At 39.2% G+C, this 24,876-nt stretch overlaps 3 protein-coding genes and 1 long non-coding RNA gene across 4 annotated transcripts in view; 2 read left to right on the forward strand and 2 right to left on the reverse strand.

Annotated features, from left to right (window-relative positions):
- The window catches only part of LOC308636116 (protein SLFN14-like), a gene marked incomplete at both ends in the record, with an annotated part of 462,924 nt that overhangs the window by 56,085 nt on the left and 381,963 nt on the right, over positions 1 to 24,876 (reverse strand). The window lies entirely within an intron of this gene.
- Positions 1 to 24,876, forward strand: part of LOC308636277 (protein SLFN14-like) — a gene marked incomplete at both ends in the record, with an annotated part of 238,084 nt that overhangs the window by 13,775 nt on the left and 199,433 nt on the right. The window lies entirely within an intron of this gene.
- Positions 1,259 to 4,322, reverse strand: LOC308636279. The gene is made up of 3 exons (XR_014019388.1): positions 4,197 to 4,322; positions 3,523 to 4,162; positions 1,259 to 1,326 (listed from the first exon to the last, which is right to left on the reverse strand). It is a non-coding gene; the product is annotated as an uncharacterized lncRNA (long non-coding RNA).
- LOC308636276 (schlafen family member 13-like) lies at positions 4,246 to 20,575 on the forward strand (the record flags this gene model as incomplete). The annotated part of the gene is given in 6 exon segments (XM_081271687.1): positions 4,246 to 4,307; positions 12,922 to 14,072; positions 16,984 to 17,112; positions 18,856 to 19,411; positions 19,413 to 19,574; positions 19,754 to 20,575. Coding segments are annotated over 6 exon segments (2,877 nt in total). The 3' UTR covers positions 20,571 to 20,575.

Consider the following 24,876-nt stretch of genomic DNA (forward strand, 5'->3'; position numbering starts at 1 on the left):
AATATAATTGCACAAATGAATGACATAACAGGAAATATTTAAAGAAAAGCATTGTCTACACTAAGAAATTTAAAAATATATAACTTTCTTTACAAAATCTATGTAATGACAGGAAGATTAAAAAAGAGAACCACAAAAGAAAATTCATCCCAATTCTTACCAGACATGCAGTTATATTTTCATTTTTGCTTGTTCATATCCAGTGTTAGTCCATTGGCATATTTTTAGGTGTAGATGGACACAACACAATGCCTTTATTTTTATGTGGTGCTGAGGATCGAACTGGGTCCCACCCATGCTAGGTGAGTGCTCTACTGCTGAGCCACAATCCCAGCCCATGGCAGATATATTTCTGCAGAGTTGTAATCAGAGTGTACATTCCATTTTGTATCCTGATTAGGTTGGTCTCTTCCCACTCCACAGTCTCCTATGTTGTAGGTGAGGCGTTTTCCACATAGCAGCCCAGGGCACAGTGATGTTCGGTACAATAGGGCCCCTTAGGTTCCAGCTCATTCCCTGATGCAGCCTAAACTCATACCAACAGAAAGGAAGAGGGTGACGGGTGGGCAAATGGTGAAAAGTTCTTCACAAACTCCATAAAACATAGGGCAACGTAGAGTATAAAGGATTCAGGGGACTCAGCAACAGAATGACATAATTAAGATGAAAATGTTCTTTTCCCCTCATTTCCCCACTGTCAGATGCTGGCACAGGTAGTTGTGGTGCCCTCCTTGAGGAGTGGTGGTTGCCATGCCAGGGACAGAACTCAAGAGGTCTATAAAACATACCTCCACTTGCCCAAAGGTACCAACAGTGGCAAATTTTTTTTTTTTTTTTTTTGGTGCTAGGGATTGAACCCAGGGCCTTGTGCATGCAAGGCAAGCACTCTACCAACTGAGCTATATCCCCAGCCCAACAGTGGCAGATTTTCAGCCATTCCAAATGCATTTTGAAGAAGGTATGGTGGCACATGCATGTATGTAATTCCAGCCACTCAGGAAGCTGAGGCAGGAGGATGGCAAGTTTGAGGCCAGCCTGCACAACTTAGTGTGACCCTGTCTCAAATAAAAAATAAAAATAAAAAGGGGTGAGAGTGTAACTCAGGGGTAGAGCACAACTGTGAAGCTTTGGTTTGATTCTCAGCATCGCAAAAAGAAAAAAAAATCTGTATGACTTTTCTCTTGTTAATTTGTCACATGTCAATTATCAGGCCCAGCTAAAAATCCTAAGAAAGTAGAAGTTGCCTTCTCTCCAGTTTCTGCCAATGACAATGAGATCCTAAAATGTTGGGCTGCTCCATTTGCTCTGGAACCTGTGGAAGGGATCCTGAAAGAGCCAACAAGAAACAGCAGAAGGTAAGAATTCTTTCCAAAGTCAGTTCTCACAGATTCTCTCCGTAATGCTCAGTAAAGAGAGGACGGTAGAAAATTTCCCCCTTGTCCTCTCCTTTCCAAATGCAGATTGACAGGAAAAAAACATTTGTAAAATTTTGTTCTCTGAATTGTGACTCTAGTGAATTAGTTTCTGGGTGTGATCAATAGCCTCCCAGGAATAGTTCTCTTTTTATCCTCATCTCTGTCTTTTTTATTTTGTCATAAAGAGGAAAATTATGAGAATATTCTTTTGTCTTGTTTTATGTTCCAAGAGCTTGACCTTGTGACAAATGAAAACATTTTCCCTGGTCTCTCCCAGCCAGAAGGTGTAAATGCTGGCTTTTATCAGGTGACTCTCCAAACAGGCTGTGAACAAAACATGTGACAAGCAGCACCCTCTTTATCTGACTGTGCCAGTTCTCAGGGGAGTTTGTCTCAATAGGAAGCACAAGTTCAGAAGAGGCCTTTGTTGTTTCAGATGCCATTGTCTTGATAGTGCTGGGAAACCCTTATCCTAGCATCGCCCACCTGGTGCCACAGGTTATTGGGTCTGTGACCAGAGGCCTCTCACATTCCCATGGCCCACTGAAGAATTTGTTTTTGCAAACACTGTTCTTGCTTTCTGTGACAACAGTCTTTGGATTCTTTGGCTTATTCTGGGAATGAACTTTCTGGATCTTGGTAAGGTTACATTTTTTTGCAACCTCTTTAGCAACAACTTTTGCATCCATGAATAAGCCATCAAAGGTTTACTTCTTTTAAGCCATAAAAAGGTATGAGTCACAATTAAGATTGGTATACCACAATAGTGCATGCCTGTAATCTCCGTGACTGAAGGCTGAGGCAGGAGGATCCCAAGTTCCAGGCCAGCCTCAGCCAATTAGTGAGGCCCTAAGCAACTTAGTGAGACCCTGTCTGAAAATGAAAAATAAAAAGGGCTGTGGATGTAGCTTAGTAATAGAGCACTCCTAGGTTCAATGCACCCCCCCCCCCCCTGCAAAAGATTGGTATGACTTTGAAGATTTGGACTTGGAAGGATATTTTAGAGAGCTGTCATCCTACATAGATGTCTTAATATCACTGATGGGAAGATTATATTGAAAGGAAATATTAAGGCAAAGATGAGAATCAATTCCTAAATTATAAGTTTTTCAATAATAACTAACTTATGGTTAAGATTTCAAATGAAAACTCTTTAAGATGCCTGTTTGCTTCTGTTTGTATATTTATCCCTATGTAAGTGTGTTACGTAGCTGTAATATTATTCTGCCTCTGAATGATATTGCACCAATATATAATAGTCAGTGTGCCTGGGAAGAAGCCCCACTTAGAATCTGCATTTTTGAAAATTCTGTCAAAAGGATCTGACAAGCAGCCAAGACTGGGAATAAATGATCTGGTTGGTGGCATCTTTAATTCAATTCCCTCTACTGCACAACTCCTTTTCTCCTCACTAAAAATGATTGTTAAATCCATGCCGGGACAATTCTTGCAGTCTCTAAGGGCACCCAAAGGAAACTGAACAAAAGCTCAAGGGAACAGTGACTTGTGTGAGCTATGGAGGGAGAGCAGCCAATCAGAATGACACCTACACTATCAGCTGCCAGGTCAATAACAGGGGATCCAGCAGGAACTTCTTTTTTTTTCCCCTTCAGTACTGGGGGTCCAACCCAGGGCTTTGATCATGCTAGACTTTACCACTGAGCTACACTACCAGCCCAACCAACAGGAATTTCTTTTCTTTCCTGGTACAGGAGATTGAACCCAGGGGCACTCTACCACAGAGTCACATCCCCAGCAACCCCACCCCCACCCTTTTAAATATTTTATGACTGTTGATGGACATTTATTTATTTATTTAATGTGGTGCTGAGGATCGAACCAGTGCCTCACACATTCTAGGCAAGTGCTCTGCCACAGAGCCACACCCCAGCCCCCCCAAGCTCTTTTAATTTTTCATTTTGAGATATGGCTTTCTAACTTGTTGACACTGGCCTCAAACTTGTGAGCCTCCCAGGCTGGGGATATAGCTCAGTTGGTAGAGTGCTTGCCTTGCATGCACAATTGTGGCCCTGGGTTCAATCCCTAACACCGCAAAAAAAAAAAAAAATGAAAAATTAAAAAAAATATATATATATCACATACTCACAAAAACTTGTGTTCCTCAGCCTCCTGAGTGCCTGACATTACAGGCAAACCTCACTGTGTCCCACCCATCAGGAGGAATTTCAACTGGGTGCCAACTAGAACTCCCAGGATTATAGAAGCTACTAGAAAAATTAAGTGAGGAAGTCAATAAAATGCACTGCTTAATTCTGTGACTCGAGTATTTCTTATTTTCTTGCTTATTTTTTTCTCTTTTCCTTACTGACAAAAGCTTACTGTACAAAGTAAACTCCCCCTTCCTTTCCATAATCTTTCTCCACTCTTCCCCTCCCTGGAAGATAACAGTTGAGTGTGTATTCCAAAAAATTCTTTCCAGACGTTGTTCTCCCAGGTTTGATGTGTGTCTTCTGCTAGACCGTTCCTTTAGTCTCAAGCCAAATAACTGGAGTTCACTCGGGTAAAGAGCATTCCCTCCCTCCTCCCAAAGGTGAGCACCAAGAGGGCGGGATCATGTTTACAGTTTTCTGAGAAATCGAAACTTTAAAAACGCGGGAAAATTCTAGTTTCGTGGTCCAGGAGGCTGAAACTTGGCATTCTTCCCGGTCTTTCTTTCTTTTCTTCCTGGAGCTTGAAAACTACTTCTTCTCTCTGAAGGCTACCACCGCCCTCAGTCCAGCGGCGCGCTCAGTCCAGCCGCACTCTCAGTTCCAGCCGCACCTTCAGTCCAGCTGCGCCCTCAGTCCAGCTGCGCCCTCGTGAATACATCATGGAGCCTGAAGCTTGCTTCTCCTTTCGGCGTTGCAACGTTGGGGAATCTTCATTCCCAAGGTAAGTACAGATTGTCTGGAAAGAACCACGCCACGCTTATTCAACCGAAGGAACGGTCTTAGAGATCCCGGGGGCTGGGCTTGCGGCTCAGCGGTAGAGCACTCGCCTGCCATATGCCTGGCGCTGGGTTCGATCCTCAGCACCACGTTTAAAAATGAATAAATAAAGTAGTGGTGTTGTGTACAACTAAAAAGAAATATTTAAAAAAAAAGAGTTCACAGAACTCTAAAATGAAAAACTCTAAAATGAAAATCCACTGTGTGCCGGGCACGGTGATATGCTGCTGCAGTAATCCTAGCGATTCAAGAGGCTGCATGCGATTCAAGACTCTGGAGGTTGAGGGAAGAGGATGGCAAGTTTGAGGCCGGTCTGGGCAATGAGCGATACCCTGTATCAAAATAAAAAAATAAGCTCATGACTGGAGGTGGAGCTCAGTGGTAAAGGGCCCCTGGGTTCCATTCCGAGTCCTGGAAGGGAAAAAAAAAAATCACACTGTGGCCAGAGAAGCTTGCAAGAGAGGAGGAGGGGAGTACAGGGGATCCATGCTTAAAAAAAATATATATATATATATATATATATATATTTTTTTTTTATTGAACTTCAAAATTATGTACCAAACCCTGCTCCTTAATAATATTTAAGTGTGACATATAATGCTCTTTTCAGTGAATATTACTAGTGGTAAAACATTGTTTTGGTATGTTATTTATTTTTACCAACTTCTAGACATATGTAAAGGAATACAGATGCAGCCATGTCTTCCAAAAACAAACAAAGAAAAAGAAAAGGGTGGGGGAGAGAGGGAGAGAGAGAGAGAGAGAGAGAGAGAGAGAGAGAGAGAGAAAGCACACTTACCCAATTGGTTGATCTCTATGAAAGGCTGAGCCACAATCTCAGCCCATATGTTACCCCTTTTTAAATAAACCCTGCTATATATACTTGCCTCAGCTTGCTTCTCTAATGTTATACTTCAACATGTGAGGGAGCAGGACTCCTCATCAGTAACCAGCAGTATCAAAGGAACACACCTTATGGAGGAGACCCACATCCTCAGACCTGGCCTCCAAGTCCCATGCCATCCTAAACCTCACATGTGAAGAAGCAAGCCTGGTTGCTCAGGCCTGGAATCAGGAGTGGACTGCCTCCTGTACTCATTTCTTTCCCCCAGGTTTTAACACTTTGTTTATAGTCTTCCACATTTTCTTGTGTACACAGACTGAAGTAGTTCTAAAAAAAAAATCGGATATTAACATATTTATGTTGTTAAAATAAATATGCCAATTAATGTTTAGAGAATATCCAGAATATAAGTGTCTGTTTAGGAAAATAAATGTTATAGGTGATTGTTTTCCTATCGCAGAGCAGTAAACATCTCTCAATTATCCATCTGATTTTTATTCATAATTACATATTCATTTGTGTCCCATCTCCATAAATATTTCTGGATATAACTCATTAAAATTGAGCAAATTCACTAATTGGTGCTTTCACAAGTATGTGCTTTAATTAGTGTTGGTAAAATAACCAAAAGTCTTTTCACGTACTTGCAAAAAATAACTTCAAAAATCCAAATGGATCACAGCTTCCCAGTCAATATAGCTCAAGTTTCTCCTGAAAAACAAAAACAACAAACAAACAAACAAAAAAACCCATATATTCTGAAAATCTGGAGAACCTTTTCATAGAGATCAACCAGTTTCTCTCCATGATGTTGCATAACTTTATACAGCTACAAATGATGAAGATTCCCAGTTTTTCTACATCTTGGTAAATGCTTTGTTTTGCTAGGCTTATAGATACTTGCTAGTCTAAGGAAACAAAATGGTATCTTTGTCTTTCTATACATTTCTTTGACTACTCTGAGGCCAAGCCATCTTCTCATATTCTTATAGGTCAGTTCCTGTTCTGTGAATACCTCTTCATTTCTTTCTTTTCTTTTTGTACCTGGGATTGAATCCAGGAGCATTTTAGCCACTGAGCCACATCCCCGCTCTTTTTATTTTTTTAATTTTGCAACAGAGTCTCATGGAGTTCCTTGGGCCTCACTAAATTGCTGAGGCTGTCCTTGAACTCAGGATTCTCCTGTCTCTGCCTCCAAGGTTGTTGAAATTACAGGCTCCCACGCCACCATGTCCAGCTCTTTTCTTTCTTTCTTTTTTTAATGATGGAATCCTTGGCTACCTGATTACTTCTTTCTCCTATTTCCAAAGGGATGTTTTTCTCTTATTGGTCTATAGGCATTCTTTGTATACTCTGATACTAATCCTTTCATTTATGGGTTGTAAAAATGTAATATTCAGTCTTTTTAAAAAGTCTTTTAAAAACCCTTATTTTGAAATAATTATAGATTCACAGAGAGTTTCAAAGCTAGCAGACCCGTGTACCTTTCATCCATTTTCCCCCAACAGTTACATTTTACTTTAAAGTACAGCAACAACTAGGAGATTGACATTGGTACAATGTATATGTTCTATTGTATATTTGTATATCCATCATCACCCTAATTAAGGTGCAACACAACTCCATCAATACAAAAATCTCCCTCATGCTACCTCTGTTGGGAAAAGTATAAACGGCAGCTGTACCCCAGAGAAAAACCCCAACATGGCGCCTAACGACCTTCTCTTCCTACTTTCCCCTTTTTCTCACTGGCGCGACAAGTTCCCGCCTTGTGAACTCTCCCGCCAGTGCCAATTTTACATCTCGCTGGCGGGGAACCTTAGCCCCAATAAAAACTAATTCCTGGGCTCTGGAGCTGATATCTGGAAGAACTCGCCAATAAACGGGTGGCCTGCCATTTATCTAAGCCCTGCCATCTCCCCTTAGATCTATATAAGCACACAGCCTTTTGCAATAAAATTGGAATTCTCCTGGCGAAGTGTCTTTGTGTGGAGAATTCTTTCAACCTCCTCTGTTCATACCCACCTGCCTCTTTGTCATCACCTTTAACTTCTTGCAACCATTAATTTTTATTCTATAGGTTAGTAATTTCAAGAATGTTATATAAATAGAATAATACAGCATGTGACCTTTTGAGATTGACTCTTTTCACTCAGGGTGTCTTTAAAATCCATCCAGTTGTTTTGTGAATCAAGAGTCTGTTCCTTTTTATTTCTGAGTGATATTCTGTGATATAGATAGACCACAGTTTATTTAACCATTCACCTGTTGTAAATATTTCATAATTTTACAATCCATTTTGAGTTAATTTTTGTTAAAGATGTGAGGGTTAGTTTTAATCTTTGTTTGTTTTGTGGTACTGGGGATTGAATCCAGGGCCTCATTCATGCATGGTAGTCAAGCCCTGAGCTATATCCTTACTACTTTTATTTTATTTTGAGACAGTCTTGCTAAGTTGCCCAAGCTGATCTTGAACTTGTGATCCTCCTTTCTCAACCTCCAAGTATCTGGTATTAGTCTTGTGCTATTGCACCAGGTTTTGGTTTGATTTTTTTCCTGTGTACATCTAAATTGCTCTAGCACCATTTTTGAAAAGACCATTCATCCTCTATTAAATTATTTTTATGCTTTTTCCAAAAATCAGTTAGCTATCTTGTGTTGGACTATTTCTGGGTTCTCTGTTCCATTCCATTAATCTATGTGTACTGCTTGCCAGTATCACACTCTATATATAGTGGAGCTATATAGTAAATCTTTTTTTTTTTTTGATACTGTGTATTGAACCCAAGCTTGCTTAATCACTGAGCAACATTTCCAGCCCCTCCCCCTTTTATTTTATTTAGAGACAGGGTCTCCCTGAGTTGCTTAGGGTGACTTTGAACTCTTGATCCTCCTGCCTCAGCCTTCCGAGCCACCAGGATTACAGGCTTGTGCCACTGGCTATATAGTAATCTTAATATGAGATAGAGTGATTCCTTATACTTTATTCTTTTTTTTAAGAAAAAAGTTATAGAATCATTCTTCTGTGTACTTATTCCTTCAAAAAAAATTTTTTTAGTTGTAGATGGACACAATACCTTAACATCTTTATTTATTTATATATTTATTTTTATGAGATTGAGGATCAAACCCAGTGCCTCACATTGTGCTCTACCACTAAGCTAAAATCTCAATCCCACTTTATTCTCCTTTTTAAAAATATCATGTTAGCTATTGTGTTAGTTTCCATGCCTTCTCATAAAAAAAAATTAGAATAATTTTGTCTATATGTAAAAAAAAAGTCTTCCAGGGATTCTGATAAAAATTGTGTCAAGTCTACATGTCAATTTGAGGGACAATTGACAGCTTTACTATGTGGTTCCATTGAAGCAGGCGAGAGACCACTCCCCACTCAGGAGACCCTTACCATAATTAAGCAGAAACCCCATTATATTTGTAACATGGAAGTTCCTCTTCTTCAAAAAGCTTTCTATCAGCAAAAACTTCTGCAGAAGGGCGTTGTAGTTGGTAGTTTCCTCTTATTATTATTATTATTATTATTAATGTCAGGTTTGCAGAGAAAAAAAAAAAGAAAAACTTTTGAAACCTCTGCTTAGAGGATGGAATGAAACATGATTGTCATATGAACCTGCTAGCTGCCCCCTACCAAACTGGGTATAAAATTCAAAGAATTTCTATACTCATTGTTCAGAGGAAGAATTCTTAGGCAAGAGCCACCTCTGAATCCTGTAGTCAATAATCCTGCTTCCTGCAAATTCCTCAGGGTGTACAGCTTCTTCTGTCCTACTTTACCATCTTAAGCTCCCTTGATGATCTAAACTATCGCACATAGTAGTTGCTTATTTACTTTCTACCTCCCCTAAACAGCAAGTTCTCAATAGCAAGGACCACATTTGCTTTGTTCACCACTGTGTTCTCTGGATTTAGCACAGTGCCAGGTAAATGACGGATGTCCGATTAATATTTGTTGAGTAAATGATTTATGATTATAATTTATGATTAATAATAATTTCACAGTTGAGAAGTTGAGAAATGACCAATTGACATGCCTATGCTTGGCAAAATGAAATGTGGCCTTTGAAATATATAATTATAAATGTGACAACATTTCTCCAAAATTTGGAGAAATGGTAGATAAAACAATGCAAAATTCTGTTCATTTGATGAATATAATTCATAAAAATGTAATATTATTAAAAACCACAGAAGAAAGGGAAATACAAGTAAAAGGATTATTGTCATAATATTTGTGAAAATTTTAAAGCCCAGGATAAGACTGAATTTTGTAGCTTGCCATTTTTTATGTGGCCAATGATATATATTTAATAATGTAATTATTATAGGATTTTGAAAATAAAAAATTTTCTCCAGTAAACCCAATGGAACCAGGTACTTCATAAAATTTTGATAACTATTGTGATGTTTTACTGTTATTGATTGAACTCTGTTATTGAGTTCTCAATCTTTTATTACACGAGTTTTGTTTCTCTGCATATTTTTAAAAACCATATCTGGTTGGGCACAGTGGCAAACATCTGTAATCCCAATAACTCAGGAGGCTGAGGCTGGAGTGTCTCAAGTTTGAGGCCAGGCTTAGCAACTTGTGAGGCCCTAAGCAATTTAGTGAGACCCTGTCTCAAAATAAAAGATAAAAAGGGCTGGGGATGTAGCTCAGTGGTAAAGCACCTTGGGTTCAATTCCTAGTACCAAAAACAACAAAAACTAAAAACAAAAACAAACAAAAAATACATATTGTTTTTTGTGTGTATACATATACATATATATCTATATATCCAAAAACATATTAAGAGAAACATATTTTTCCAACTTCCTTAATATATATCTGGATGGGACAAAATCTCTCTTATTATTTTATTGAAGAACTTTACCAGAGTTTCCCATTAATTTATTTTCCTTTTTTGGCTTATAATTATTATTATTAATAATAATTTTAAATTCTGATTTGTTATATATGACAACAGAATGTATTACAATCCATATTACATATATAGAGCATAATTTTTCATATCTCTGGTTGTTTACAAAATATATTCCACCATTTGTGTCTTCATACATGTACTTTGGATAATCATTTCCATCACATTCCATCATCATTTCTAACCTCCTGCCCCCTCCCTTCCCCTCTAACCCCTTTGCCCTATCTAAAGTTGGTCTTTTCCTCCCATGCTCCCCCTCCCTACTCCACTATGAAACAGCTTGATGCTGGTTGTTTTAATGAATCATGATAATAGCCATTATTTATTATCAGGTGGTTATATGTGCCCAATACTGTTAAAACACTTCATGAACTAGATTTCTTTTTAAAGTCATGTTTGTTGAGATATAGTTTATATATGGTACAATTTGCCCTATTTAGTTTTATAGTTATATGAACTTTTATAACAAATATAAAAATTGACGACATATAAATATGGATAGATAGTACTACAGTGAAGATACAGAATATGTTACCTTGTTCTCCTTTACTTCTTTCTTTTTTTTAACAAATAGAGAAATTAATTTTAATATATTTTCATTTAACCCAATGGATTACCAACATAATTTACAAAGAAAATAATTGTTAGATATTTCATGTTCATTTTCTCTGTCCTAGTAATTCTTTGGAATCTAATGTCTATTTAACACATAACACGCTTCAATTCAGACTAGACACATTTCAAATACTCAGTGGCCTCCTGTAACCAATGGCTGCCATATTGGTTCCTTTCTCCATCTTTCACCTATTGGTGAGACATATGCTGTAGGCTGCATGATAAGTCCCTTTGTTATGTGGTTTCTTATTGAGTTCTATCAAAAAGGAACACCAAAGAGATGAGCTTAGAAGATACAAGAGTAGAATGAGGTGTTTTATTCCTCCCTATAAGACTCTATTAGACTGTGAGTTGGTTTCTACATGCTTTTGGTGGGAAAAACTTCAGTTAGGTCACCTTCTCCTACAAATTTTTCATAATGACTCTCTTCTTTCACCCCCTACCTTTCCAAGTTTATGGAAGGAAAGGTGCTTCACAAAATTTGCTAGTTTCCCTCAACCTTGCCCTTACCTTTATAAATACCTTATTAAATAATTTTTACTCTGATTGATCTTTTTCATCCTTGAATCTTGAATAATATTTTATATATATAAAATATATAAATGTATAAAAATGCTAACATTTTTAAAGAAAATATAATAATAAATATATGTAAATATAATAATAAATTATTTGCACCTTCAATGCCACCTCTGGTGTCTGGGCCATCATCTCTCGTGTCATTTATTGTCAAATCCTTATTACTGGTTTGCCCTCTTGAATTGGTTCTCTACTCTGAATTAATAAAGTGTCTGCCCCATTAAAAATTATGATACAGTAAAATTAACATTTCTAGATGTATAGTTCCATGTGCTATCCCTTTGTAATCACACCTTCCCCCTTCCCTTAGCCCATGGCAACCATGGATCTGTTTTTCATCTGAAACATGTCTTCGTAAATATATTTTTAGTTGTTGATAGACCTTTATTTTATTCACTTATTTATATGCACTGCTGAGAATCAAACCCAGTACCTCACACATGCCAGGCAAGTGCACTACCACTGAGCTACAACCCCAGCCCCTGTAATACGCCTTTTAATGGCTACCTTTTCGTGTTACTCTCCCTTCTTTAAAAATCCTTCCTTAGCTTTTCACTGCTAAGAGCGTTGTCCCTTTTCTTTTCAAAATATTTTCTTAGTTTTCAGTGGACATTTATTTATTTACTTATATGCAGTGCTAAGAATTGAACCCACACATGCTATGCAAGTGCCCTACCACTGAGCCACAACCCCAGCCCACAGTGTCCCTTTTCTAACTTTGAGCTTCCTCTTTTCACTATTTCTTTTCTCACCTAACATCATTCATCACTCTAAAGTTCTGGTCAGACTGAACATCTCTTTGCTGTTTTTGTTTTTTTTTTTTTATTGAGCATTTAATTTTTTCTAAATTTTAATTTTTTGGTACTGGGGATTGGCTCTGTGTCACTGAGCAACATCCTCAGCCCTCTTTTATTTTTTGAGGCAGGGTCTTGCTAAATTGCTGAGGCTGGCCCCCAACTTGCAATCCTCCTGACTCATCCTCCCCAGTCAGTGGGATTACAGGCATATACCATGATGCTGGGTCTCTTTAACTGCTTTAAAACACTATTTTCTTTCTTTTTTTTAATATTTATTTTTTAGGTAGACACAATATCTTTATTTTTTTATTTTTATGTGGTGTTGAGGATCGAACCCAGCGCCCCGCGCATGCCAGGCGAGTGCGCTACCGCTGAGCCACATCCCCAGCCCTAATACACTATTTTCTTTGCCGGTTTCAGGACTTCCCACATTTCACTCTGATATTAAAGCTTTGGTTAATTTGGATCTTAGCTTGAGTGCTCCTTCAACCAGGAGGCCTTCTTTATTCATATTAGGTTGATTGTTAATATTTGATGCTTTGTCTTTCAGAGTACTTTCCAAACATTGATCAATTATTTTATTCAACTATATTTCCTCGAAAACCGTAAGCTGCAAGAAGCAGGGGCTCTGCCCTTTCTTGATTTGCTACTGAATTTCTAGCTCCCAGTACCTAGCAGGAACTTGACAAACATTTTTGAATAAATGAGTGAATGTATTTTGTGTGTACTACTCAATTTACTTTTTTATTAACATGAGATGCATGTTTTAATGGTTTTCAACTGCAGAACAAACATGGAGAAACATAATTCATCTTTGGCGGAGGATTTATCTCACCCAGACTTAGTCCTCAACATAGGAAAAGTGACTCTTGGTGAAAAATACAGAAACGAGATGCAGAAAACTCGGAAAAGGCAAGAGAAAGTGAACATTCTACAGGCTGCATGTGCTTTATTAAACTCAGGAGGAGGAGTGATTCAGATGGAAATGGCAAACGAAGATGAACAGCCAGTGGAGCTCGGACTGGACTTGGAAGATGCGCTGAGAGAGCTTATTCAATTTTCAGATTTTCAGGCTTTCTTCGAATTCAAGTACCAAGGAAAGTGTTTTTACATTTTTGTTAAATCTTGGAGCAGTCGCCCATCACCTGAAGACAGTTCCCCCAAGCCTCGCATTTGCAGCCTGAGCTCCTCATTGAGACGTAGATCTGGCACTTCTGTGACCCTCATGAAGTCAAGAGAAGCATTTGATTTCCTAGTAACCAAGAAAAAGAGTGTAAAATGTAGTCTGAGTTATGAAGGATCTTCACAGAGTAAAATTCCCAGAGCTGTACATCAGAACATTTCTGAATCAAATCTTGCTTTCCAAGTGTTCCAAAGCAACAGACTTGAATATGATGACATCCTACCTTTTCCTGAGTCTCAATCTGTAGAGTTTAAGCACATTAAAAATAACATACAAAAAAAAGTAAAAAGCCTAATTCCAGAGTACATCCCTGCATTTGCAAACAGTGGTGGAGGCTATCTTTTTGTTGGGGTGGAGGATCAAAGTAGGAAAGTCCTAGGATGTGCAAAAGACCAGGTTGACTGTGCATCTTTGGAGACAGCCATAGCAGATGCAGTTTCAAAGCTGCCCATCGTCCATTTCTGCTCTTCTGAAACGCAGTTGTCTTATAGGACCAAAGTCATAGAGGTGTTTCGTGGGGAAGACTTGTACAGTTATTGCTTTGCAATTAAAGTGGAACCATTCTGTTGTGTGGTGTTCTCAGAAGCTCCCTCTTCATGGATGGTGAATGATAGGAAAACCATCTACAACCTGACAGCTGAGAAATGGGTAGACATGATGATGTACTCTCCTGGTTCATTGATGGTGAATGATAGGAAAAACATCTACAGCCCGACAACTGAGAAATGGGTAGACATGAAGGACGCTGATCCAGGTAAGGGGCAGAAAGCTCCTCCTTCCCTGTCCTTTCTGCCTCTTGGGCAACTCCATATTACAGTTTTCCTTTGTTTCCTGTTAACTCTGGAAATGTTACTAAGTGTTTTTATTCTCCAAGTACCTTGCTTTTCATACAAGAGAAAGTTTTGTTGGGTAGATCAGAAACCTAAATCAGTTGTCGAATAGTGAAAATTTTCCACATTAGAAGTTGAAAAGAAAAATATTTGGAAATGGTTGCCCTTGAAGTGATGTTCTAGAACTGGCTTTTATTGGCTCTAAGGTAAATTTTTAAATTTTCAGAGCTGGCTGTTAAACACTGTCATTATGAGTAGTTGTTATTTTTATTTTTGGCCAGGGATTGAACTCAGGGCATTTGACCACTGAGAGACATCCCCAGCCCTATCTTGTATTTTATTTAGAGACAGAGTCTCATTTAGTTGCTTAAGGGCTTCACCGTTTCTGAGGCTGGCTTTGAACTCACAACCCTCCTGTCTCAACCTCCTGAGCTGGGAATACAGGTGTGCACCACCACGCCTGGCTAAGTTTTTGTTTTTGTTTTATTTGTTTGTGGTGGTGCTGGGGATTGAACCCAGGGCCTTACACATGCTAGGCCAGCACTCTACTAACTGGGCTACATCTCTAGCCCCTAGGCATAGTTAAGTTTTAATATATGATTGCAATTAAATAATGTATATTACAAACAACTGTACTAATACAAACTCACCACTTCGTAATTATTTACTAAATTTTACTATCATCTATGCTTGTGTGGTCGTTTATATCTACTGTGTCTGTGTGGTGGAAATACTATAAAATGGAGTGCTACTGTGCATTTCTTTCTTTTTAAAAAATATCTGTTTACTTGTCAATGGACCTTTTATTTTTTTGTATGTGTTACTGAGAAGCCAACCCAGTGCCTCACATATGCTAAGCACTCTACCACTAAGCCACAATACCAGCCCTGTTACTGTGCGTTTCTTCCCAACTCTGCGTTTAATGACATTATATGGATGGTTTGAAATTGTCCATGGTGGGAATATTTACAACCACAAAAACAAGCAGTTGGCTGCAAATGAAAAAATCTTTTCTCAACTGGACCTGGTTATTAGACTTTTACTAGCATAGTGCCATTTCCTTGGATTGGCCACTTGAAATATTTAAAATCCTTTGGATTGAAGTTTGCTGTAACCTCATAATAGTACCTCTGCCTAAATTAAGATGCCTTCTGTGTCTTGATCCTTGGAGACCTTAGTGACTTTTCAGTTCAGGAAAACCTGAAAGTAGCTCAGGGTGATGAAGTCCTTCCCAATGCCAGGTCTGTCCTCAGTACTCTCACATTCTTCCTGATCTGCTTGTGCTCTAAATAATTTGTCTTTACCTCCACTCATCATCATGCACCCGCTATGCACAAGCCATAACCTGATCTACTACTCTGCTTCTAACAATTTTCCTTACTTGGCATTACTATTGCTTCCTAAGATTGTTTGCATATTTTTCTTATCATTATATAATTTGGTGGATAGTGGGATATCTCAGTCTTTCTAGAATGACTGAGAATTTGTCAAGCCTGGAGAGACACAGAGAATCATATAAAATCTGGGACACAGTCTTTTGTGTGACATAAATAGCTTGTTGGATTTCCATCTCCAAAACAAGTGGAAGAACTTAATAATGCAGTTCCTAATGTCCTTTGATTTTATACCTTATACCTTTAGGAATAAACATAGGTGTCTGTCTGTCATTGAGATTTTTACATGTGTTTCTTGTTCCTGATATTTTCAATGGAAGTCTTTTTGCTTCACACTAGTACTCCAGATAGGTAGAAGTAAACATTCATAAACACAACTACCATGGTCTTGGAAAGTTTATGTAAAAATAAATTGAGCTTATTTTAACTACTTAAAAATCGATTTAAATGGGGTTGGAGTTATGACTCAGTGGTAGAGTGCTTGCTTCGCATGTGCAAGGCCCTGGGTTGGATCCTTGGCACCACATAAAAATAAATAAATAAATAGTTATAAAAAATTTATACAAAAAATAAATTTAAGGATATGATTTGTACCCATATATCTCCTCAGTAAGCTGAGAGTAATGTCATGGTTCAACCTGAAAAATAGTAGTGATTTAAGTGAGTGAATGAGAATGTGGCTAGTGAATTTCACCTAAGCATTTGCTGTTAAGGGCTGGTTGGAATTCTAAAATGTGATGATCCTTGTGCTCTATGCTGCAAGGGATATAAGGTAAGGAAAAGTTTATGCTTCTAAGGGCCTTCATTCATTCATTCATTCTTTCCTCACATTTTTTTGGTGCATTATAGTTAATTCATTTTTTCATTCATTAATTTGAGAAATATTTATACTAGAAATATCTACACAGATCCAAAGCAGACATAGTTCCTGACCTTCATGCAGCTTAGTCTATCAAAGAAGATAATCATTTAATCAGTCCCTAAACTAATAAAATATCATCAGAGTTGTTATAATGACTACTAGAGGAAAATACATGGAACTATAGAATATTTAACAGAGATGAGAGTTCGGTGCAGGGAAGGTGGTGAAGGATAGAGGGGTGATGTAAAGTAAGACACACCAACACAGATGTGGGGACTAAAAGTATGTGCTATGTATCATGAGAGACATATGAACATAATGCTATCCTGACCGAGAATGAAGAATAATATTGAATGGAGAGATACAAACTTCCAAATAATGGCTCTTCAGTGGGAGATTCTGGCCATGTTAATACACAATAAAACTCTGTCTAGACACGTGAGTGGGGAGTTGTGTCTATCATGTCTCAAGTCACACCACCAAGAAAATCATATATGCCACCCAATGGTAAGGTCTCTTTCGGTCATGAGGGGATGAACTGAAATCTCAGAATAACATGAGTTTTCTTTCTTTGTGAAGATCTTCTGTGCTTGTCCAAAGACTTTGAATCTCAGCTGAACCTATCTAGTGCACCTCCTCTCAGCAGACCTGTGTACTCCAAGAAAGGCCTGGAACATAAAGAGGATCTCCAGAGAATCTTATTTTCAGGTAGTAACTATGGTTGGACTACTTGACACCAGTCAGTTTTTATGTTATGATAAAGGGAGACAGTTTGTCATGTTTGTGTTTTGAAAACTGCAAATTCTTATGTCCAAAGTGATTGTTCCAAGCTTATAGGTGATAGGTGATTTACTCCCCCACCCCAGTGCTGGGGATCAAACCCAGGGCCTTGCACATACTAGGCAAGCAACCTATACCTAGGTTACATCCTCAGCCCTGGTGAGAGGTGGTTTGGAAGTGAACCCTCACTGACCTCATAGACTAAGGCAGCACAGCACGTAGAATCCAGGATTATTATTTCCAGTTATGAAACTTCCTAGGACAATTGACAAACAATGTCTTTTCTTATTTTCTAGTTCATTTGTTTTTCAAAGCTCCATTCCAAACATATCCTTCAATTACTCCATTTTATACAACGAGCAAAACAATTACCAAAGGAATAGGAGCAACTGCATTTAAAATAACCACTACAAATCTTTTATTTATTTATTTATTTATTTATTTATTTATTTATTTATATGTGGTGCTGAGGATCAAACCCAGGGCCTCTTACATTCCAGGCAAGAGTTCTACCACTGAGCCACAACTCCATCCCTACAAATCTTGATTCTCATATATACTTTCATATCATCTCGACAGGATGAAAAACAATATCATCTTCCCTTCTTTGGAACACATGATTATTGAAATAAGTTTGAAACCCTAAAGTGAAAATTTATGCTCACCTCCCATAATTGTTTCTGTTGCCTGAAGCAAAGGGAAACTTTTGTGATAGACAGAGCCACACCATGATAGTAAGGGATGGAAACAAGGGTTCTGCTTCAGGAGGTACGGAAGGGCCTAGCCTGAGGGTCTTCCAGCCCAGAACTGCAAGAAATTCCCTGCTCAACAAAGGTTTTACATCGGGGCAGGGCCTGGTGGCCGAGGCCTGTAGGTTCTGGAGGCTAAGATAGGAGGATCTTGAGTTCAAAGCCAGCCTCAGCAATGGCAAAACTGCTAACACAGTGAGACCCTGTCTCTAAGTAAAATACAAAATAGAGCTAGAGGACTGGGGCTGTGACTCAGTGGTATAGTGATCGCCTGGCACGTCAGAGGGACTGGTTTTGATCCACAGCACCACATAAAAATAAAATCAAGGTATTCTGTCCACCTACAACTAAAAAAATACATACTTAAAAAAAATAGAGCTGGTGATGTGGCTCAGTGGTCAAGTGCCCCTGAGTTCAATCCCTGGTACCAAAAATAAATAATAATAATAATAATAATAATAATAATAATAATAATAATAAATAAAGGTAGGTTTTACATGATTCCATCTTCTCTACAAACGTAGTGCTAAAGAGATGGACCTTTATTTTATTCATTCTTTTAAATATGTGGTGCTGAGAATTGAATCCAGTGCCTCACATATGCTAGGCAAGTGCTCTACCACTGAGCCACAACCCCAGCCCTGTGAGTTTTCTTTTATAGGAGAGGAATCAGTGTCTTACAGAGGTTAGGGAATTTTTCAAGACATTGGAATAATAGACACATGGATTTAGATGAGGTATGTCAGATATTTCAAGGCATCTTTTTCCTTGTAATATAATAATATTCACAAAAATATTTTAAAATCTGTCATTAACCATCATCATCATAATCAACCAGTTAATTATGATTAAATATAATTAATAATTACTATAAATATATATTTTTTTTTGTCTCCCAAATTATCATTCTTTCTATGTGTAGTGCCACGAGAAAATTTGCGATACACTCCTGAATCCGTCTGGAAGGAGCTGTTCTCACAGCATGAAGGACTGAAGGCGTTAATAAGTCAGCAAATGCATCCTTTCTCCCAGGGAATTCTGATCTTCTCTAGAAGCTGGGCTCTGGACCTGGACTTGCAAGAGAAACAGGAAGTCATCTGTGATGCTCTGCTGATTGCTCTGAATAGCCCCCCGATCCTCTACACTGTTCTCAGGGATCAGGATGCAGAGGGCCAGGCCTACTGCACTCAGACTGCATTTACTTTGAAGCAGAAGCTGGTAAACATGGGTGGCTACACTGGGAAAGTGTGTGTCATGACCAAGGTTCTCTACCTGAGTCCCAGGAGCAAACCAGAGACCACAGAGGGGTCGGGCTGTGTGGTAGATTATCCTTCGTCCTATTACCTTAGAGACACTCAGCAAATGGAAGCCTTGCTGCAGGCTCTTGTGATTGTCCTGCTTGGCTTCAGATCTTTCTTGAGTGACCAGCTTGGCTGTGAGATTTTAAATCTGCTCACAGTCCAACAGTATATTATCAACAAACCTCCGTAAGAACAGACACTGGTTTGTCCATGGCTTGCCTGGCTCTGGGAAGACAGTCATGGCCATGAAAATCATGGAGAAGATCAAGAATATGTTTCACTGTGAGGAAAGTAATATTCTCTACATTTGTGAAAACCAGCCTTTGAAGAACTTTATCGGGTAAGCAGTTAGATCTTATACCTATATGTTATTTAATCAGGGATTATTTTTCTGCTAAGCCACTTTGTTCCTTGAGAAATTATTTGTGACAGTAGTACTATATTCAGGGGTACACAAAAGAGTGATTTTTCTCCTTCACAAAGTGAAGAAAACTGAGTGTGTCACTTTCGTTATTACAGGAGTAAACAGATCTGTGAGGCAGTGACCCGGAAAACCTTCATGAAGAGGGAGGAGGACTTTGAAGATATTCAACACATCATTGTGGATGAAGCTCAGAATTTCCGCAGAGAAGATGGGGACTGGTATGGGAAGGCAATTGCCATCACTCAGAGGGAAAAGGAACATCCAGGAAATCTCTGGATCTTTCTGGACTATTTTCAGACCAGCCACTTGGATGTTAGTGGTCTCCCTCCTCTTTCATCCCAGTATCCAAGAGAAGAGCTCACAAGAGTGGTCCGCAATGCAGATCAAATAGCCCTATACCTAAAAAAACTGATGAAGAACATTAAAAAGAATCCACCACCTAACATCCCCCGTAGATCCTTGGAGATGCTTCCTGAAGCTGAATGGGTTCGGGATGTCCAGGGAATCTTAAAGATTCAGAAAAATTTGACTCAGACTCAAATCGTGAACTTTGTGGCAGACACCTGCAAGGGGCTGTTTGAAAAGGGATATACGTTCAAAGATATTGCTGTGCTTGTTAGTACCACAGAAGAAGTGGGTAACTACCATCATGACCTCCTAAGAGCGATGAGGAAGAAAAGGATGGTGCAGTTCTGCGATGCAAGTGGCGTATTGAGTGATCGCATCGTGTTGGACAGTGTCCGTCGGTTCTCAGGCCTGGAAAGGAACATTGTGTTTGGGATCCATTCAAAAACAGCCGAGCCTCCTATCTTAAACAATATTCTGGCCTGTCTGGCTTCCAGGGCAAAGCAACAGCTCTATATTCTGTTTTGTAATAACTTTTACGAAGAACCTGAACCTGAAATGGGTTAAGACAACTGCTCTGGAGATATCTGTGTCTGTTTGGTTTTGCAGAAACTTTTCTCTTTGGTTCACAGTTCAGATTAGGGCAGAGTTAAGAGTTGGGAACTGCTCCTGTCCTGCTTACTCCTTTCAGAGATTATTTCCCGAACTCTTTCCAAAGACTGTGGTTTCCTCCAGTTCCATTCTTCCTGTTAGATAGGTGATAGCATTCAAGGGAACTTTAGCTGCCCTGCAGGGTAGACCATTGTCCTGGACTTAGGGTGAAAACCATGAAAACAAGAAACAGCTCCTCTAGCCTATCTTTCTTTAAAGTCTAGACTCTTTCATTGTGACTACACATAGTTTTTGTTTTTTAAACATTTATCCAATTACCACTTGTTTTCTGAAGAAGGATAGTCTGTTAAAAAGTCACTTGTTCATTGTGGAAGCATAATTTGTTTCTTGAATTCTTTTTTTATACTATCATTTATTTATTTTTTGGTTCTGGTGATTAACCCCAGGGGCACTCTACCACTGAGCTCCATCCTCAGCCCTTTTTATTTTTTATTTGGACACAGGGTCCGGCTAAGTTGTGCAGGGCAGCCTCAAACTTATAATCATACTTCTTCAGCCTCCCAAGTTGCAGATTACAGATGTGAGCCATTGCATTTGTCCTTCAATCCTGGGCTCCTCTAACTTCAACAAAATAGGACAAATCAGCAAAATAGGGAGGAAAATATTGCTTCTTTCTTTCTGAGTGCATTAAATCAGATATAACTCAGGCACATCTCACAGATCCTGCTTCATCCCTGGGGTCATCCATTTCTCCACAAAGTCCTGCTTCCTTCATGGAGAATGGTAATAGAAACCAAAATCTGGACATTGCCTATGCTGGTTGCTACTTGTTAGCTTACTTTGTTGTTGCTGGCTTTTGCCACTGTCACTGTATGTGGCTGCACTGTCCAACCTAGCATATACCGACCACATGTAGCAGATGATTCCTTGCAGTGTGGCTGGTCCAAATGGAGATGAGTAAATATGCATGCAAACTGGATTCAAAAATTTGGTATGAAGAATAAAAATATCCCCTTCATCATCCTTTTATAATGATTAAATGTTCAAATGATCATATTTTGGAAGTGTTGAGTTAATTAAGAAATAGTATCAAAAGCAATTGTGCCTGCTTAGCTTCTAACTTTTTTTAATGCAGAAAATTTTAAACTACATCTGTAGCTTGCATTATATTTCTGTTGAGCAGCACTAGTGTGTGCATTGTTAAAAATGAGACTTTTCAATGCTCGACTAGAGCAGAGGACTCAGTAGGGTGGAGGGAGAATAAGACTTTGCCCTTCAAGGTACATAATGTCTAGTTATTTTTAGTCGTCACAACTTAAGGGGAGTGTTAATGGTACCTAAGGGGCAAAGGCAGGCATTCTGATAAACACCCTACAATGTACAGGATAGCACCCTACAACAAAAATTTCCCAGCCCAAAGTATCAAAAGGGCTGAGTTTGGCAAATCCTGATGTGCCTAGTTCCGTCCCTTAAATAAGTATTCCAGGTTGGAGTTCTTCCCTTGTGATACTTGAGGAGACCTGAAGGCAGTTCTGCTTTTCAACCTGTTTTGTATTGCTAGTGAATTGGTATTTGGAATGAAGAGTCCTGGGAGATCCTGTGACCCCAGTGGGGATTCTACCTTTCTCAGATGCTGAAGTAATATAGTTGCAAAAGATTTTTATTCCTTATGAAGTGTAGGCAATGCCAAGGTGAAATAAAGGAAGTGGTGTCCTTGAATAATAGCTTATCTTTAGAGTCTTAGTGTTTCTTAAACTCTGTGGAAGTATATTGATCCATTGCAACATATTGCTAAGTGCTTATATAAATCTAGTAGTGGGGGTTTCTAAGATTCTCAGGGGGAAATAACAAATTCATATCTAAACGGTTTTATTCTTTAAATAAGCTAACTCTTTAAGAAACACTCCAGGCATGGAGAAAATAAGAATGTACAAACTAAATGGTCATTCCCAAGACATGAGTCTCTAAAACTTGCACAAACATATTAAATGCATTGGTTAGTCTGATGAATCTCTTCAGAACTCTGAATCTCATGATGCTTTCTGGTTATGAAAAACAAAGGCATTACAATAGCAAAACTCTTTACTGAACAGTAAAATCAGTAGAATAAAAAAACATGAAAATTACTATGAAAATAAATAGTAAAGTTTAAACAATATTTATTCCCTCAAATTTAAGCCATTCATCGCTCTAGAAACATTTTGGGTGAGATATAGGAACATGTGCTTCCAGGAATGTAATCCCAATGCTGATAAAGAAGACATCTAAATTAACTTTTACCTGGAAATGAATAGTACTTAAGAATTTAGGAATCCTTTCTCTACTAAGACTTGGAGTGAAGATTTGGAACTCTCTGTTGTTATGAAGTAAAAATAAATAGGAAAGAATCAAATGTGGTGCTTCTAATTAAGGAATTGCCTTTGTGAAAATTGTTCTGTTAATTCAAGGAATACAAAATGGTGATTTTCTCTGTGATGTTCCAAAGTGTGAATAAAGATGCAAGGAAGACATTTTCAGGACTTTTGGATTGCTTTGGAATTTCCAAAACAGCTCCACATAGCTAGGAGGTCTGATGGGTGCATTAAATATGGCAATAGGAGACCCTAATCATGGCTTTCTACTGAGTTGAACTATGATGAATATGACTACCATCGGTTTACATGAGGTTTTGATAACCTAGAAAAAATGGCCAATACCTGGGCCTACAGAGATAATCTTATTCCATCAGGGTGATTTTTTAAGCTGTCCAATCTCTCTGATGAAATATTTTGAGGCCCCAGTGATATTTTACAGAACGGGATGGGTGACGTGTAGCATCTGTCACCCAGAATCACTTAGTCCCCTCAGCTGAAGACCTGGGGAGGGTGCAGAGAGGAGACGTGAAGGCAGTTCTGCTTTCAACCAGCAGGGAAGAAACACAAGCGCTGATCTCCTCCAGACCTGGAGATGGCAGCAAACCTCCGTCTCCCACCGGGACAGCGACACCAGGTAGACACTGTAAATACCCCGTGGACGTGGGGCAGGACTGAGCTCCAGCTTCCACTGGCTCCTGCCAAGAAGAAGGGGAGGAGGTCTGGTGGGAGAGGAAAGAGGCAGGGCCTGGGAGGGAGAGTGGCAGGAGGGAAAAGGGAGGAGGCGGGAGGAGCCCCCAGGACGCTTCGGTTAAAGTAGAATTTCACTTCCAAAGCGGGATCTAGATGCACCGGTGGTGGCGTACTTTTTTGTACATCGAGACATTTTACGATAAAAATTTAGGTATCATTCTTAACCTCATTCTCCCTCTACCCGGTTGAGTAGGACGTGTTTCCCAGGTGTCAGGTGGCGCCCTTAGTTCCCCAGGAGCTCCCCTCCCCGTGGTGACAACTCCTCCATCCCAGTGTTAGGTGTGATTGCCATAAATCAGAGTCAGTCTCAAAGCAGGAGATGGAACCTTTATTCACCAGCTGGCCGGAAGAGGGCAGGCTGCAAGTCTGCACTCTTTGATTCAAAAACCACAAAGAAAAATCATGAGATCTAAAATCATAAGCAAGTGGGGAGTGGGTCAAAACCCTAGTTAAGTACAATTTAAAGGATGGTTACTAACGTCTAAACAAACATTCTCTGACATTCTGTGTGGTTAGGGTGCATTGCACAAGTATAGTGTAAAAGAATTGCCATTTTCTGTTGCCAGATGTGCTACACTAAGCAACTACTGGTGGGTACAGAGATGGGTTTTCCCATGGGAGAAGCATTTCTTACATGACATAGAGTCTCAGGGTACAATGGAGTCTGGTCATTGCCCATATAGCCTGGCCCATAACACCAGGAGACTCTAATCCCCAGCCCTGCAAAGAGCAGAGCCTCAGGACCTGCCCCGTGCCTAGATTTCTCCACCGAAAATATAATGATGCCCCCACTAGAAGCTGCAGATGCTGCACATAGCTCTTTTTTTTTCAGATGAGTTTCTCTAATCTCTTTCATTTACTTGTGAGCTTCAGATTTTCCCAAATCTTGGCAGATCTAGGGTCCTAACCTTGACCACTTATCAGTGAACTACAAGGTAGAACCCTCTGGGATTAGATTCTGGCCTGGATTTTAGCTCTGGGAAAAAAATGAATGAGTGGGCACCAAGCTTTGCATCCCTGGAGCTGAGGAGGACCACAAAGCCTTGAGGGGTAGGAAAGGAGGCACAGCCCAAGCTTCTGCCACCATGGCCCTCCCAGCTAAAGTCAAAGAGGTTGAGAGTGAAGAGATGGCTGTCCCTCACCACCAGCAATGCTTT

This window comes from Spermophilus citellus (assembly GCF_964194105.1).
Source record: "Spermophilus citellus genome assembly, chromosome: 17".
Taxonomy (NCBI): Eukaryota; Metazoa; Chordata; class Mammalia; order Rodentia; family Sciuridae; genus Spermophilus; species Spermophilus citellus.